This window comes from Histoplasma capsulatum, genomic scaffold (genome assembly GCF_000149585.1).
Source record: "Histoplasma capsulatum NAm1 scaffold_3 genomic scaffold, whole genome shotgun sequence".
In the NCBI taxonomy this organism is placed as follows: domain Eukaryota; kingdom Fungi; phylum Ascomycota; class Eurotiomycetes; order Onygenales; family Ajellomycetaceae; genus Histoplasma; species Histoplasma mississippiense.
Window position 1 is genome coordinate 401,194 of NW_001813980.1, and position 16,894 is coordinate 418,087.

Here is a 16,894-nt window from a genome sequence, read left to right on the forward strand (position 1 = left end):
GCCCAACTTGTATATCCTTGAATAAAAGATAAAAGTCAATATGAAACTCACCTCCCTATCCATCTTTTCTCTCCTCGCAACGCCGATCCTCGCCATAAACGGCCGATGCGATGCGGGATCCGAATGGGGCTCGCGCCCAGACTGCATCTGCATCGACCACAATGAGTGCACGAACAGGTGGAAGGGCCACGCCGTCCAAGGCTCCCCGGGTAATTGGCCTTGTCCATGGGACGGCGGGAATGTTTGGGGTTGCATGGTTGGCCACCCGTGTGTGACACATGATTCTTATTGCGGGTGGAGGAGCGTTTGCACGGGAACCGGCCGGTATTCGGGGATCGTGTTGCCTGGTAAGCCGGGTTTGCAGTTTGCACCCATAGAAATCATATAAGTACAGATTAGTTAGAAGTTGGACAGCCATTTGAGCTAACATGTTGCGTCCGCGCGGGAATATCTAGATCCTGTTTGCCCCGGTGGGAATGATTTCGTTTGCTGCGATATGCATGGGTAGAGTGTGGAAATTGAGGAATGGGTGGAATCGTGCCAATTAACTACCTGGGGCTCTCTAAATGCCAAAGTTCTCTTCTAGTTGTTTCACACTATATCATACAAGTCGCAATCGCTCGCTTGCGCTCGCTTATCCAGCTTGAAAACTCACAGTCTAATCCCTCAAAAGGAACATAACTTATGAAATATATAAGCAGCTATATATGACTTGTATAGATGAATTCTATATAATTTATAATTATTAATAGAGAATAATTATATGAATGAATCCCTTGCAGTGTACCCACTGACCCTTGCCTTCAACCCATTTGACCTTATTGTTGGAGACAGGTGAGAAATCAACTGAGGGATTGAGTTCTTGAGAGTCAAATGCCTTTATGACATATTAGACAAGCCATTGTCATAGAAGAAGTTACATACCATCAAGATATCATCTTGCCTATGCCAGGATACCATAGGGACGACCCCGCGCGATTGCGCCTTCTCTTGGGTAACGAATCCGAGCCGGAGTTGTACCTCACGGAGTCGGGAATAGAAAGTTTCGAAGTTCGTTAGGGATGCCGGGTTGTAGGAGTTTGAGAGAAATACGACACTCAGCACATCGTGGGTATAGAAGATTGGCAGAGCTGTTCAATTTACGGATTCAAAAATGGTTGCGCCTGAAGACGCTTGAACATGGTGACTTGATGTGATTTCAAAAGGATGGCGGGGTTGAAAGTTATCTCAGCAAGCTCAGACGTTTCACAGGATAATTGCTGTTTTAACACTGACTTGATGGTTTCAAAATAGTTATTACACTAATTGTATTGCGCTAGTTGTGCCTGGCGGCCAGACGAAGGCATAATAAAGAGAGAAGAGATTGTCCGCTGAATGGGCTGGAATAGAATACCTTAGGCCGCAGATAGCTAGAAAAAGCAATGACCTACTCTCTCTTTTGTTCACAATGTGCTATCTTGAAAACTCAAAGCTTAATGTTCGAGCAACATGTGCAATGATGTTTCGACGGAAGGGAAAAGAGGAGAATCTGTGGATTTTGTTTTCTGCCTCGAGGTGTTCGTGATGAATCTGAGGTGCCTCGGAAATTTCCAGTGCTGCAGAAAGCGCAACAGCGATAGTTTGCGCCTAACCCTTGTGCCACAAACAAGGGTTCCCGGCCTAAAATATGAACGATCGTTCACACGATCATACCGACCAGTATTGCCCGTACTCCGGTTTAGCCCTCCCTTGAGCAACATGCATCGTCCGCACACAAGTTTATGTGGATTATTGGGAAAAAAACTTGTTAATAGGTTCTCCCTTATTACGCAGCACGTATCAAATATGTGAATGATGTCTACAGAGTAAATTCCACAGAGTTATCCGGCCAATCCAAGGATTTCTTGGCCGTCGATCTCTCAGATAAGACGTCAGGAACCAGCGTTGTATTCCTCCTGCAGTCACTAGCTGCCACCCAGGAACGAGTCAGGTCCAATCACGGCATAGCTTGACCCCTTTTCAATCTGACATCTCATAACTATGACAAGAAGCAAAGTCAACCTTTTCGAAGCATGGGTCAGGGGATTCCCGCAGGAATACGGAGCCGAGGGACATTGTAAATATCGAGGAAAATCTTTATCTTTGTCTTCTGCCTTGTTCCCATTTGTTCCGTAAGCCTCGAGCTTTTCTTGAATACAAATGGTCCAGCGTCCTTCCTCTGCCATCATTGCCCTGTTGTGGCTCTTTGCGCTTGTGGACGGGCAGGAGAACCCCAAGGATGGTTCGACTCTTCCCCCGGCCGAAGTCCTTGGAATGGGACTCTCCCCCGCCAGTCCGTTGTTTGCACGCGGCATGCTGCATATTAGACAAGTATATACATGTGTAGATGCCGGGTTTTTTCCATGCGATCGTAGGTTTACGACAACATGACCGTCACTCGTTGTCCTCGAGGTTGATGAGCAAATACTAACAAGGGTTAGATCACCGCGGTTGCTGCAAATCCGGATGGGGTTGTTGCCCGACAGAGTGTTGCCCGCCGGGCACGAATTGCTGCAGAGGAGGCGGCTGCGTCTATCCAGGAGGCCGATGTTGCGGTGGCGGATCTTCATGCCCACCTGGCTCAATTTGTTATCAGGCCGCTGGGACTTGGAAATGCCGAAAACCTTGCCCGCATGTAACAACTGATACCACCACTGTCACGAGAAGTCTGGAATTGACGACGACAACAACAACAACAACCAAAACGGTGCCGCCAGGAGGGGAGCCGTCAGGATTCAGCTGCACCCCAATGACCGTGACAAACTCTCTTGGAGATTCGCTCGAACTTGGGGATAACTGCGCGTTAAGATACTTCCATGCCAAAACAGCCACCTCTTCCGAAGCGGCCAGAGCGCTGCGTATAAGACAAGGCGACTGCCCACCAACTCGGACAACTTCGACAGTCTATGCAACTGAAGGCGCTGGCGGCTTCATGACAGTCACTGCGACAGTCACAGGAAGCAACTCCGCCCCGCCTGGCTTCTCGTGCACCCCCATGACCGTGACGAATGCGGCGGGTGATGAGCTAGTCATGGACGATAAGTGTGCCACACAACTGGCCACAGCGGCGCCAAAAGGAGCATCCCAACCGGGCACCGCTGGGAGAGGCGATATCTTCGTGGCGACGCGTTATGCTGTTTTGGGAAGCATTGCTGCTCTTCTGATAGGCCTGTATATAGATAATTAGCAAGTCTCTTCGATATGTATGTATCGTTACAAAGGATAAATAATATAATAATATATATCAATACTATACCATCAATGAGAAAATGCTGTATCGAGATTGACAAGAGAGTTGGACGAAGAATTTCTCAAGGCGATAAGGTTAGGCAGACGAGCGAGATGCGCAGAGTTCTAGGCATTGATCGTTGAGCGGCGGGATAGCTATATTAACTGGCTTAACTGAACTTGGGTCCGTCGGAATATCATCCATGGGTTTTCTGGCTTTTCCTGTATTGAAAATTAGGCGAACTTTTTTGGCTTTTTCTTCGCGAGACATCATCCTGAAATCATCAAGACCATTCGCAGCATCTCCAACCATCGAGGTGAAGCGAACTGATATGCTGGCCAGCTAACTTGGTCAATTGGCCAACTGATCCAGGATGCATCGCATGATATGTCTAGCTTTCTGTTGATAGATAAATTACTAGTATTGCACCAACAAACTTCTGCTTGTGTCTCGCAGCCCGGATTTGCGATGTACTGGATGTAAGTTCACCACCAATCGCAGAGTCTACGTGCCTGTACATTTTGCTGAAGGACCGTTTTCCCTCGTTGAATAACTTGTTGCTCAAAAGACGCGGAATGGCCAGTCGGATTGCCGGTGTGGGGAATACGAAAGGGTGTTCAACCACCGCTCCACATCTGCTGCGGCTATCTCTAGCACGATGTGGTTTTCGCCATGACATCGTTTGACCCTAAAGAGGAGTGATGTACCTTTTAACAGGCTAGGGGATCCAATCTGGGTGGAGATTGAACAAGGCGGATGTCCACTAGTTATTGGCTTCAGGGAGATTGGGAGCATTGGATGGATATCCGGCTCCGCTCCACATTAGCAGGTGTCCTTTTATGGTAGAGGTCCAGGCATCCATCATGGAGGCTATCCAGCTACGGGATGAGACTAATCGGCATCCCAAGGTGACAGAATCTATCTCCCCTTCGGAAAAGTCTCTTCTGTTAAAACGCCATGCCGCTTCAATGGCTGACACTAAGCAAGTGACTCTGACAACAACTCCAACCCAGTTCCATCTCATCCTACGGAGTAGAAACTTCCAAATTGGACACGCGCGGTTAAACTTTACGGGAACACTTGCTGTTTCGATGACACATCCATTTGGCATGAATTTCGTCTACTTCCAATGCAACAAGGGGCCATGTGTGAAACTATTCTGGAAGAGAATGCTGAACTTTTCGGCAAACCGCTTGAGGTTCCTCGACCTATTGGAAACGAAAGCTCCCTGGTCGAAATCAAGAAATCATGTCTACTTCCTAGAAATGAAGGTATGCTCCGAATATCTTATGGTTACGGGAAATTGTTGGAGCTATACACGGCGCAGCAGTTGACAATTCCAGCCGACAACCTCGACGCTTCCTCTGGAATTCTTCGTGTTCTTGCTGGCTACCTGGGGGACACCTTTATGAGCGGCTTCCCAGCTGCATCTCCCTATCTGGTCTTGCTGTGGACCTCTGTCTATCCAGTAACTCAAATGAAATTGAGCAACGATGTCTTGATCGAGATGGATGAAACGATATCATTCCCTAGTTGGTTCTTGACCGGTTTGTTAGGGGCCGTGGAATACCGCCTGCTCTAGGAGTCAATAACAGTACCTCCGATTCGGAATTCCGACACTCAATACCATGGTACGTTGGCGAGAATCCTTGGATAGGCCGATCGGGTAGACTCCACGGGAGTTTCAATCAATCCGGCTATCTTCTCGACATCTGCAGCTTAGAGTTCGAGGACGAACAAAAAAACATTTCCGGTCCGGATTTTGGGACCTGATGTGCTACAGTTCTAGAGCGACGTTGTTAATATTTCGTGTTTCCAATTGCCCACAGCGAATGCAGTACTTTATCTAACTAAACGAGACCACGTCCACACACAAGGACAACAAGCCGTTGTTCGGCTTGAGGATAGGCGAGGTCTCCATTGTGGTATGGTATTCGGAACGAGGGGCTGCGTTCGACGACATTCGCGAAACATACCAAAGCGATAAAGATTGCCACCCTCGGACTTTGCGAACTAGTCACTATCAAAGCCTGCAAATGTAGATGCGCATGAGCCACGGTGCAGTTTCCAGAAAGTTGAGGGCGAAATTGACATGTTTGATAAGAATAGTTCGGACAATTGGGAGGGGTAGTTGTGAGGTCTCTACCTTGGCTGTTAAACGGGACTCTGAGCCTGGTGAGATGGCTACCTGAGCCTAGGTCCATATTGAAGCTTGAAGAGATGGGCGAAGATGCGCGACCGGAGCGAAGGCATATACAACTTGTCCGAGGGGTGTTCGACTCATTTTTCTGATGCCATTGCAGTTACACAGAAGATTTCTGTTGCGTCCCTCCGCTGCCGAACATGCATTAAGAGCTGGAATCCCCTAATATTTTTTCCTTCTTTTTTCCTTTTTCCTTTCCCTTTCTTTCCTTTCTTCCCTTCTTTCTTTTTTCCATTCTGTTTTGTGTTTCTGATAAATTATTTTTAAAGTGCGACAAGCGAAGAACAGAAAACGGGTTGTTTCAGCACTTCCGTCCGCTGGCAGAGCCTCCCGCCGAGCCCGGAAAAATAGTTCATGATATGCCCTTATTTTCTTTCATTCATCAGAATTTGGTGGAGATCAGGCGGAAAACGACCTATTTTAGTTTCGTTGCAATCTGGCTCAATTACTCCGATGGAACAGAGTTGAGAGAGACCGCTCCTTGACATATTTGGAAGCATTCAGGGGGGTGAACTGACTTCCCCACTCAACCGGGTTCTCTCTGCTGCAGATTGGTGGGATCTACATGTTTATTTCCAACCAACCCCCTCGCTGTGGGTAAAAAGGGGACCTTGTGGCCCAATAATTGGAAAGCAATCTGGCATTCTGTGGCTGTCGAAATGTTTTGTGTCCTTGTCCACGCTTTCCATCCGCTCCCATGGCGATGATGTCAATGGCGGGGTGTAGAGGTTATTTTCGCGCAAATGTTTCATGCCTCAACAACATGACTTCAGTAGGTAAGATACCAAGGTGTATAGAAAACCCGAGACGGGGAACTTGATGCTGCTATTCCTTTGGTCATGGCGTGCTTTTCTGATAACTTTCTTTGTAAAGCCACAACAGGGCTTACGATTGCTGCCCAAACCAGCCGCTGAAAACTCTAAGGCAGCATTCAGGTTACCGAATCGAAGGCTCTCATGAACTCTCTATAAATACCCATAAGTGTGTTCTTGTTCTTTCCTAGCTGTCCATTTTGTTTGCGTTTCAAGCTAACGGGGACTTCCATGTGCTACGGATATCCGTCCTTGCCCGTTTGCCTAAGTTTGGCCTGAAATATTACGATTAATAAAGGACCTGAGAAAATATATTCGTTTACAGTCGCATACTGATTGTTATTGAAAAAAAAAAAAAAAAAAAAAAAAAAAAAAAAAAAAAAAATGGCTACTGAGAAACCATCGATAGGTTTCGTCGGCCTGGGCCTCATGGGCTTTGGCATGGCCACCAATCTGATCAAGCTAGGTTATGTCGTCAAGGGATATGACATCCAGGAGACAACAATGGCCCGCTTCAAGGACGCTGGCGGCCAGATCGCTTCGTCTCCTGGAGGTGCCGCGGGTGGGAATATGTTCTGTGTTTGCATGGTCGCTACCGCTGCTCAGGCACAGGTCGCCATTTTTGACCATGAAAATGGCATTGCGAAGGGTATTAAATTCTGCTGCTCTCAATGAATTATTTTGTACGTACTGTACATGTCTTATTCTTTTAGCACAGCTAATATGTTGCCGATAATTTCTTTCATAGGTCTCCCCAGTGGCGCTACCCTCATTCTGTGTTCCACTGTTTCAGCCGTTTCCGCGCAGTCGTACCGTGATCAGCTCGTGTCAATTGGCCGCGAAGATGTATACTTTATCGACGCACCTGTGTCGGGCGGAGCCCGGAAAGCCGGAGAGGGTACTCTCACAATAATGGCAGGCGGCTCAGATGCAGCGCTTGAAGAGGGAAAATTCCTCCTTACAGAGATGGCGGATACGAATAAACTATACTTTGTGCCTGGCGGAGTCGGCGCGGGCAGCAACATGAAGATGATCCACCAAGTGTTCGCTGCTATCCATATACTCGCGGCCAGTGAAGTCATGGGGTTTGCTGCACATTTGGGGTTGAATGCCGAAGAAGCGGGCAAAGCAGTTACATCATCCCTTGCATGGAGCTTCATGCATGAGAACCGCTGCGAGCGTATGCTACGAGAGGATTATTATCCAGGAGCGAGTGCTATTACTATTATTCTAAAAGATGTGGTATGGTTGTTAATTCTGCCTTCTACGACTATGCCGCTACAGCTAGTTTTCTCCCTAACTGACTGGTCTGTCGAAAAACAGGGCATCGTCACCGCGGCTGCACGCCTTCATAACTTTCCCACCCCACTCTGTAGCATTGCGGAGCAAATATTCATCACCGCCCTCCCTCTCGGCTTCGGCGGTGATGACGACGCCAGTGCCGTGCGCCTCTACTACCGAGATCCCATCACCAATGCTGAGCCGAAGGCGTCCCTCAACCCCAAAAGCAACGCGGCGGCGCTCAAACTCATCGTCAATTTACTTACCAACATCCATCTAATCGCTGCCGCCGAAGCCATCGCTTTCGCCCGACTCCTCAAAGTCGATCTGCAACTGGTCTACGCCGTCGTCAACGCTGCCGCGGGCGCGAGTACAATTTTCAAACTTCGTGGTGAGGGAATGATCGCAGAATTGACTGGTGGGTTTGACAGTGGCAGCACGAAGACGGTGAATGAGGCCACGGCGGAGCTTGCCGCTGTTGTTCAGGCAGCGAGGGATGTTTATTGCCCGCTTCATATGGGGAATGCTGCGCTTAATATACTTTATTTGGCTCAGAAGCAGGGGCTGGGTGAGAAGACTGATTCGCACATTTTGCGGGTTTATGAGAATGGAGAGTGAGAAACTGCCGGGCTGGTTGGTTGATGGGGAGATTCTCATTGCCATTTCTCTTACCCAATATACGTTGCGGCCTTCTGTATTGCGGCTGTCTTCCCCCTATATCCTACATTCGATAGCCAATTTTGGTTTTCTCACTTCTTTTTGGATGTTCCACATAGAAATTATGCATATATCCACCGATGAGTCCCAGGTATTATTGAATTAGAGTATCAATGGAAAGATATGATTTTAGTCGCTTTTGTCTCCTTTCTGAATCTCTATTTCGAACATTTCAAGAAGACCAAGAGGTGTCAAGATCATCCAATCGGTAACATGGATCACTATATATCTGCTATTTCTGTATAAAATTAATGGTGGCCAACTCTTGTTATTCTAACATCTATGAAAATACTATGATATGTAATTTGCCGATTCAGATATATATATTATAAATAAATTGTTTAGAATTTAAAATATCAGGTATGTTGCCGAGCTACAGTCTGTATTATTATGTGCTTTTATTTTCATAAATTATATACAAATTATGTGAGATTTTATTCAGATTACAGTGCTATATTTATCTGATAGTTTTATATATTTTATTTCACTTTATAATTGATTCTATATGTAAATTGTAATAGAAAATAATGCATGTAAAAAATAGTTATTCAATATTATAAAATGATCAGGTTTTCTCAAGCAAGCGGAACACAATAGTGATCTGAATACATATCCTAAATTTATCCGAGAAAATATTCTTGAAGTTCACATGTAATGCCCTTTCTAGAAAAGCAGAAACTTTTAAGTTATATATATTTGATAGGTGATTTTAAATTACCACATCTAAATTTACTATAACAACTCGTGTTTGAGATATGAGTATCAAATTTATGTCAATTTGTATCGGAAAATGCGGGCGTTGCATATGTTTATAGCCGCAAATCCGCCGTCCTCGTTCGTCAGCACTCGATGTGCCTTAATCTTCCCCTCTGCAATCAGCTTCTCTGCAATGTCTCCAAAACGGATCCCGTACTCGATATCCCCCGGTTTAGGAGGAAAGGAGAACTCGCCCACCCTGAATTCTTCGTTGGTCATAGTGTACACTACCGCGGCGCTGGACTCAACATCCTTTCGCTCCATCTGGGGGAATTGCGTAGCCATGTACTTGCCACCCGGCTTGGAGGCGAGGGCGTCAGCGCATACTGCAGCTGTTTCGGGAATTGAAATAGTGTCGTAAACGAGATGGAGGTTGTCGTTGGTATATTCGCGGATTTTTTTGCCAACGCCCTCCTCGTGGGAGTCGAAAACTACGTCTGCGCCCAGTTCCTTCACGTACGAGAAGTTCTGCGGTGAGCAGGTGGTCAGAACTGTGTAGCCAGACCTGTTGAAATGGTTAGCCGTATCGTCGCAACCACAATAGGCAGGTCGTTAGCCAATGTTTATGGATATGGCAAACGCTCATCATACTGAGTCGGTGTAGACGACATACAGCTTTGCAAACTGAATAGCCAACACCCCCCGTCGCCGAGCTTCCTCCATAAATAAGCACGGGAACGGCATTTTTAACAGGCTCAGTCGGCAGCGCCATCTGCAGGATCCCCTGATACAACCCCTGAGCCACTGTGTACAACCCCATGGGCATTGATGCCGCCTGAATCATACGCAACGTGTCCGGCGCCCGCAACAGCAGATCACCTTGGAGATTACATATTCAGCAAAGGCGCCCTTGGTCGGCTTCATTTTGTTAAGCCAAGGTTGAAGCCCATCACTTTGTCTCCCTTGGCGAATTTCTTGATAACAGCAGGACCAACTTCTTCGATTATGCCGGAAAAGTCGCAGCCACCTAGTGTGCCGGGGACGGTTTTGTCCGAGCCCAAATTCTTCCAGTCCGCCGGGTTGAGGGCGACATGGATTGTCTTGACGAGGACGTGGTCGGGTAGTAGTAGATCGGGAAAATCATTAGATACGAGCATTTCACAGTTGGGCCCTGATATGAGTGCCTTTTTGAGTTTTTGGAATCGCCATTGGAGCAATTTGATACAATAAGATTTAGATATGCAAACACCAACTAGGTGTGGGACATAAAGAGGTTGTTGGGAAATTAATATATAAATTGTGTTGATATAGGAAGGCGAGAGAGTAAGTTCAACTGCGCTGAAGGAGGGGGAGAAGTGTCGATATATATATATATATATAAAGAGGTTCGATGAGGAGAAGCTCCAGAAGCTACCATCATTTTCCTTTGGAAGTCTCCCAGTACTTCGCATTCTAGTAGTACATGAGTTGTGCAGAGTCACTATCAAAAGTTTTGGCTCACTCAAGAAGCATACAACATATCTACTGTTAAGTTGATCGGCGACACGACATGATGACCAATCGATCATGTTGACAATTTGCGGATTCCACAAGCTCCGAGATACTCCTCAAATTGTGCTGGCATGCCGGACAAGTTCGCAAACGCAACATGACTATCAGGCCGCAATAGATATGCAGCGTCTCGAGCGAATCCCACTCCTTTACAGTCTTCTGTCCAGTCGAAAGCATGCAGTGCAACGTCCTTGTCTCTGCACCATGCTATCATCTCCTCCTTGGGGGTTCCGTAAACATGAACTTGCCACGCGATTTGTGATAGTGCTTCATAGTTATCTAACCCAATGGCGGTTGTATAAGGGAGCCGGTCCCCGCCGTGCACCTGGCCCGCGACGCCTCCGACACATGACGTTCCGCGGTAGGTTATGTGCGTTTGCGAAAGTATGCGAAAGGCATAATCCGTAGCTCCTGGTATTCGCATAGCCACGGGGAGGATCCAGGGTACGATATAAGAGCGCGCGATATCTGCAAGAAAACCCCCAGATGTTGCGATGGAGAAAGCTTGATCCGTCCTCTGTATCAACGCTCGCGCAAATGGAATCCTCTCTTCCTCGAAGCTATCCAGCAGTGATGGATCGGCGTGGCCTTGCAATACCGCCGCCAATTTCCAAGCCAAATTGACCGCATCGCCGATTCCGGTGTTCATTCCCTGCCCGCCTGCGGGGCTGTGAATATGCCCCGCATCACCCACGAGAAACGCTCTGCCACTCCGAAATTTGCTCGCCACCCTATGGTGGACGCGATATGTTGAGAACCAGTCGACTTTCTCTACTTTGATTTTCAAGCTGTCTATAGCGGTACCCAATACGTCTTCAAATGCCAGTGTTTCCGGAGGGACATCGGGTTTTTTATCCACCATACCAACTACTCGCACGCGCGAACTGTCGTTGTATGCGAAGATGAGGAGGAAGTCGGAGGAATGGAGACTGACATGGACCTCTCCGTTGATGGCAGGTCCGCTGGCCTCGATGTCCGCAACGTAGAATCGGGACTGATAAGTCCCACCTGGGAAGTGTATATCACTGAGCCCATTTCGCACAGTCGACGATGCACCGTCGCAGCCGATGATGTACTGTGCCTCACAATTCTCCTCCCGCTCCTGTGTATCATTGTGAAGGACGGTGAACGAGACATGGTCGCCATGGTCTTTGAAATTTACTAGCTCCCTATTCCGCTCGACCGTGATGCCAGCTTCCGCCAGCTTTTCCTCCAGCAGCTTTTCATGTCGGTCCTGTGGGTAGACGTGGACGAATGGGTAAGGTGTGACGCCCTTTCCGATATCGCCAATCGGTAATCGCACTCTATGTTTCCCCTGGATCCAAAGGTTTGCGGCTATCATCTGCTTGCCGCCAGCAATCACCTCGTCAGCCAGGCCCAGTTTTTGGTACAGCTCAAGGGAGCGAGCGTGCATGACGATGGCGCGTGAATTGGAAGCCCTAAACTCGCCCTTATCGATTATCCGCAGCCCCACGTTTTGTCTCTGCAGCCACGACGCCAGCACCAGACCTGAGGGTCCACCGCCAACAATCAACACCGGGATTCGATTCATTTTTCCAAAAGCCAGGGCTCAGAAGCGTAGTCGGGATTGTGGACCAAAAGGTAAGGGATATAGCTGTCGCTCAACGAGGAGTAGAAAGCCAGGCTGCCACATCCGGCCTTTTAACTGAACCATGGAATATCATGTTGAGTAGCACAGAATAGTTCTTGAGGATAGATCGTAGAGTTACACCTCTGTAGCCATCGGACATCGCCTGCCCCGAAACGCCGACTTTCGCCTCCCGCTGCACATCCAGCTGGAAAAGCCAATAGATCCTCGCTGAAGAGTGAGATTCAGCGACAAAGAAGAGTACCAAAGGTACGCAGCAGATAGAGGAATTGTCGGCAAAAGAACAAACATCCGTCCGCTTGAAAGTTAAGGCTGCTTCTCTTCAAGGAATTGGCTCAAACTGTCCGATGCTGAGAAAAGAGTTCAAACTAGTTGAAGCGGGGGTGGCTTGAGCCTTAGACCACAAAAATGCTCAAAACACTTATAAAAATGCACACAAAGGTTCGAGAGCTGTCTAATTGGATGGCGAATGCCATACTTGATATGTGAACTATATACAGATTATATGCTTGGATAAATGCAGTCTCTCAAATAGAGCAAATACTGAGTAGCGAGCTTGGAGGCTGGGGGAAAGTTTCATGCGGAGGATGAGGATGCCTCGAGGGTGATACAACTGCATCAATTTATGTGAATATCTCAGTACAAATACACTGCAGTTAGTGGATAAAGGTGTAATTCATATGTTAGAAGAAATACAGTATTATGCATCTCATTTTTGCTGAAAAATATCAAGTATAAGATGAGACCTGAAGTGTAACTATTGGTTAGATGAAATTATAACTACATAATTATTATTATGTAACCTAACTATTGTTTGTTTATTTTTCAGTCAATTCTTATATACCAAATCTCATGATATATACAAGATATATAGGACATTATAAATTACACATAAAAAATAAAATATGGATGACGTGCTGTTATATCCCTATTGAAAATTCTCCTTTTTGTGTGAGATAGTGGAGTTTGAATCTGTTAGAATTGGAGCTAAAAAGGAGAGTCAATTCCCGGTATTAAGTTCACAATTTTCATGTGTTGAAACACGTACGGAGTACTCCGTACTCTGAGCATTGACATTTCTCAGGATCGAAGTAACTGGCCACATAGGATGCAGACCGCACTCCCTTGCATGTCTCAGCATCCAGCATCTGCACGAACCCCTCACTGGCCGCTGCCCGCAGGGATGCCGCACCAATGCCTGACAAGCCTCATAAAACCGTTCATGTAAGTGGCAGGTCAACAGAAGCTAGGCCAGTTAATATTCGGCACAAGCCCATTCTTAGTGGGAGGGGCAGGTCCAACGATCATACAAATAGCTGCTCTCATCTTGTCGACCGCGCGGCCGTGGCAATGAATTTTTGGATCGCTTCTGTGATTCGCAGCTCGTATCCTACAGAGACAGAGCTAAGAGACGGCGTCATGTAGGTCTGTCATCCTCCAGGGCCAACTTCGCTGAAGCGGTGCCAAAGCGGGCTTGAGGTAGCTATCCAAGTCGTTTTTCCATCATTATTATTCTGCGATTGAACTGCCCGAGCTCTAGAATAGTGTGGATGGATGAACACTGAAGCTCAAGAATGGGCCATAGAGATTGGAGGGGATCTCCCTTCCGATGCTTCGCACAGTCCATGGACCATCTTTCTAGCTCCGTGTAGATTGGCTTTGTTACTGAGCTTGATAGCTGAGCAGTCCCTTCAAGATGGTGATGACACATCCGGTCCATGGGCTTGAGCGGGGATAGCACCATGAGGCCCACTTTTGAAGTCACTGGCTGAAATTCCCGCTTCCAGCATCAGTTTGATGACGATTAGATTAATAACTATTAAAGAGTCAACAAAGCAGCCAGCGGCCGTTTGAAACCCGGCGAGTTTTGGCGTGCAATTTCGCTATGTGAAGCAAGAGAGTTACCCTGTCTAACTTCAACACGGCAGGGGAGTTCATCTTATACAGCGAGCCCCAAATTCTAATTGTCGCCTTGTCGCCTTGACATGCGGGAATGGACTGTTGATCGTGACGTAATGGCTGCTTCAAGTTTCCAAGCTTTCTGCGTCTGTCTCGTTAAGAGCAAGGGTAAGTCGTGGTGGACAGTTAATTGCTGATCGTGGAGGGCCTTGTGCGCTGTGTGCTGTGTCGATGGAGTCGTTCATCCGCCCCTTAGTTATATATGGAGGGCATTCCCGCAACCCGCCATAAACTTCCATTTTCCTGTTTGCATATACAAGTGTCAATGACAGATTTTCAGACGGTCGTCTCCGTAACTACTACATTAATAGGAAAATCCATTGCCTTTGTTGTCTACTCTACTGTAGCTGTGTGTGTCATGATACCAGCAAGATTAGAGCCGAAACAAGTCATCACTAGTAGTAAAAACAATGTTAGAATTCCTTTATATGCAGCATTTCGTCAGCTCCTCGTTTGAAGTAGCACCAAGGTATGATATCACCTAGTTCAGCTCATTTTGTCTTTGGACTTGCTGAATTTTGACTGTCTTGCCAAAGATATACAAACCTACGCCCCGTCAAGATCAAGGGTTCCAATATCATCTGGTACGTGATCATTTATACCCAACCTTTTGCCCCATATCTTACAATTTCACAACTGAAGGATGTGCCATAACAGCTCAGCCAGCGATACCCTGCTCGGCATCCAAGTCGCAATTAAGAAAATATATCAACCCTTCGCCCGCTCCGACCTGTGCCAGAGAGCCTATCTAGAACTAAAGCAGTTGAAACTTCTTAAGCATGAAAATGTCCTTCCTCAACCCAACCCCCTTTTCCTACGAACGAGCATTTGCACCATTTGTATCGACTCCCTTACTAACTTGTGTGCCGTTTTCTTTCCTACTAGATCGCTGGCTTGCAGGATGCGTTCCTGTCATTCGGAGGGAATTTGTAAGCACGTCCTTGATCCTCGACTTGCTTTGCAAATCTCAACAGGCAATTTTTGAGCTTACCGGAACGTGTAGATATCTCATATCACAGCACCAAGGCATGACTCTTGATCAATGTCTTGCATCCAGTACGCTCCAGCAATGTGCAAGAGTTTTCTTCTATCAACTCCTGGTATGTGCTGGCCCTCCAGATCCACTATTTCTAGCTTGCCAATAAGTGACCTCGCTGTTAATCAATTTATCTGCAGCGGGGATTGAAATATCTTCATTCCGCAAACATAGTGCATTGCGACTTGAAACCATCCAGCATCCTCATTACCCGAGGCTGTGACCTGCAAATAACCGGCCTGGACCACTCACGAATTCATGGTGAGAGAGTTACGATAGATCATGTTTACGACAACGCAAACCAATGCTATCAGGCTCCAGAACTCATGTTAGATGCACAGACTTATCACCCTGCCATGGACATGTGGGCGGCGGGCTGTGTCCTTGCGGAAATGATAAATGGCTGTCCCCTATTTTCCGAAGAACGATGCACGAACCAACTATACGCCATTATTAAGTTGTTTGGGTATGCACCAGGCGATCTGATGGATGGGCTCAGTAGTGGGAATGTAAGTATATGCTGCCGAACACTTATGCTAGCCTTACACAGGATGCCGGTTGAGATGGCTAATCTCTTGATCATTGAACAAGATTATTGGTTATTTGAAGTCTTTACCAGCTCGCGATTGGAAGCCTTTGAGAAAGCATATCTCCACGTCCGATAATGAAGGTAGGGAAAGAGGCCCAATTTGCTTTCCTTCTCCATTCCCTCTGTCTTGATTTTCTGTTTCTACCTTTTCCCCTTTCCCCTGCAACGTAGCTAAACTTCAGTTCACCATGTAAAATATACTGGAAGGGCTAATTCGTTTCTAACCCACCTTTATTCCACGAACAGCCCTTGACCTTCTAGAACAACTGCTCGACTTCGATCCATCGATAAGATATCCCGCCGCCCAAGCGATCGAGCATGTATATGTTTCACTTTACCATGATCTAGCGGACGAACTGACGTCTGACAAGACATGGTCAGTCGCCGACTTGGATTATGCCGAGTGGCCGGTCAACGATTGGAAAACCTTGATGTATGTGATGCGTATCCACCATCGCCCAGTCCAGCCTCCCATCATGCCCTCGCTTCCCGCTTTCCCCTGCCCCCTGCCACCCGGACACGTTCGAAACACGGCCCATCGGTTCCCTTGCATGGCCCTATCTAGTATATATAAGAAGGTGGCAGATTTTGCTAACGGTTTGGTGCCTGAAATTCGGCATTTGCTTTCTCTTAACAGTCTCTCCGAAATTGTGGACCATCATGAGCTTAGAAACGGGTACCAGCAGCCGGTGGAGTGTTCAAATTAAGTATGGGAAACGGTGATGATTTAGTCATGATCTAAACTTAGCGTTGTGATGACTGATGATCTTTTTTTCGTCCCTTCATCGGGAGCATACTTTTCTCGGGTGATGTGGGACTCATTTGTTGGGGGGATTGGGTTGGGTGATTCGTACCCTCTATACCACCACGGCGCTGGTGGTGATATGAGCTCTTTTGCCCTAGTGGCCTAATATCATTGAACTTTTGTTGACAAAGCAATAACGATTTCGTGCTGCCACATTTAAATGATTGGGCAACTAATTGGTGGATAGCCAGCCAACCAGCACTGGCTTGCTGTCTGGAGTGTAACTGCCAGTGATAGTTGTTGGATCAAAAAATAAAAACAATAAAGAACAATTGGAAAAAGAATAAGTTGCAGCGCACGAACTCTTATGTTAGATGACTACAGAGATAGCCTGAATTAGAAAGACAGCTTACAAATACAGCTTATGGAGACTCAACTGACTGGGAGAA

The 16,894-nt window shown here is 47.0% G+C and overlaps 7 protein-coding genes across 7 annotated transcripts; 4 read left to right on the top strand and 3 right to left on the bottom strand.

The window, feature by feature from the left end:
* Positions 1 to 40: 40 nt before the first annotated feature.
* HCAG_03254 (predicted protein) lies at positions 41 to 4,073 on the top strand (the record flags this gene model as incomplete). The annotated part of the gene is made up of 9 exons (XM_001541107.1): positions 41 to 347; positions 783 to 834; positions 894 to 1,050; positions 1,320 to 1,365; positions 1,813 to 1,964; positions 2,460 to 2,653; positions 2,686 to 3,189; positions 3,643 to 3,726; positions 3,965 to 4,073. 9 exons carry the CDS (start codon positions 41 to 43, stop codon positions 4,071 to 4,073), a joined length of 1,605 nt encoding a protein of 534 aa, XP_001541157.1.
* Positions 4,074 to 4,376: 303 nt separating this feature from the next.
* HCAG_03255 (predicted protein) lies at positions 4,377 to 5,539 on the top strand (the record flags this gene model as incomplete). Its single annotated transcript, XM_001541108.1, has 3 exons — positions 4,377 to 4,715; positions 5,125 to 5,172; positions 5,357 to 5,539. The coding sequence occupies 3 exons, from the start codon at positions 4,377 to 4,379 to the stop codon at positions 5,537 to 5,539; spliced, it is 570 nt and encodes a 189-aa protein (XP_001541158.1).
* A 1,107-nt stretch (positions 5,540 to 6,646) lies between these two features.
* Positions 6,647 to 8,161, top strand: HCAG_03256 (predicted protein; the record flags this gene model as incomplete). The annotated part of the gene is made up of 3 exons (XM_001541109.1): positions 6,647 to 6,911; positions 7,011 to 7,504; positions 7,586 to 8,161. 3 exons carry the CDS (start codon positions 6,647 to 6,649, stop codon positions 8,159 to 8,161), a joined length of 1,335 nt encoding a protein of 444 aa, XP_001541159.1.
* Positions 8,162 to 9,028: 867 nt separating this feature from the next.
* HCAG_03257 (predicted protein) lies at positions 9,029 to 9,627 on the bottom strand (the record flags this gene model as incomplete). The annotated part of the gene is made up of 2 exons (XM_001541110.1): positions 9,029 to 9,521; positions 9,608 to 9,627. 2 exons carry the CDS (start codon positions 9,625 to 9,627, stop codon positions 9,029 to 9,031), a joined length of 513 nt encoding a protein of 170 aa, XP_001541160.1.
* Positions 9,628 to 9,876: 249 nt separating this feature from the next.
* HCAG_03258 (predicted protein) lies at positions 9,877 to 10,113 on the bottom strand (the record flags this gene model as incomplete). The annotated part of the gene is made up of 1 exon (XM_001541111.1): positions 9,877 to 10,113. One exon carries the CDS (start codon positions 10,111 to 10,113, stop codon positions 9,877 to 9,879), a length of 237 nt encoding a protein of 78 aa, XP_001541161.1.
* A 407-nt stretch (positions 10,114 to 10,520) lies between these two features.
* Positions 10,521 to 13,264, bottom strand: HCAG_03259 (predicted protein; the record flags this gene model as incomplete). The annotated part of the gene is made up of 4 exons (XM_001541112.1): positions 10,521 to 12,016; positions 12,180 to 12,303; positions 12,661 to 12,766; positions 13,179 to 13,264. The coding sequence occupies 4 exons, from the start codon at positions 13,262 to 13,264 to the stop codon at positions 10,521 to 10,523; spliced, it is 1,812 nt and encodes a 603-aa protein (XP_001541162.1).
* An 867-nt stretch (positions 13,265 to 14,131) lies between these two features.
* On the top strand, positions 14,132 to 16,407 carry HCAG_03260 (predicted protein; the record flags this gene model as incomplete). The annotated part of the gene is made up of 8 exons (XM_001541113.1): positions 14,132 to 14,183; positions 14,612 to 14,659; positions 14,961 to 15,004; positions 15,095 to 15,175; positions 15,252 to 15,620; positions 15,721 to 15,781; positions 15,962 to 16,133; positions 16,338 to 16,407. 8 exons carry the CDS (start codon positions 14,132 to 14,134, stop codon positions 16,405 to 16,407), a joined length of 897 nt encoding a protein of 298 aa, XP_001541163.1.
* Between the last annotated feature and the right edge of the window lie 487 nt (positions 16,408 to 16,894).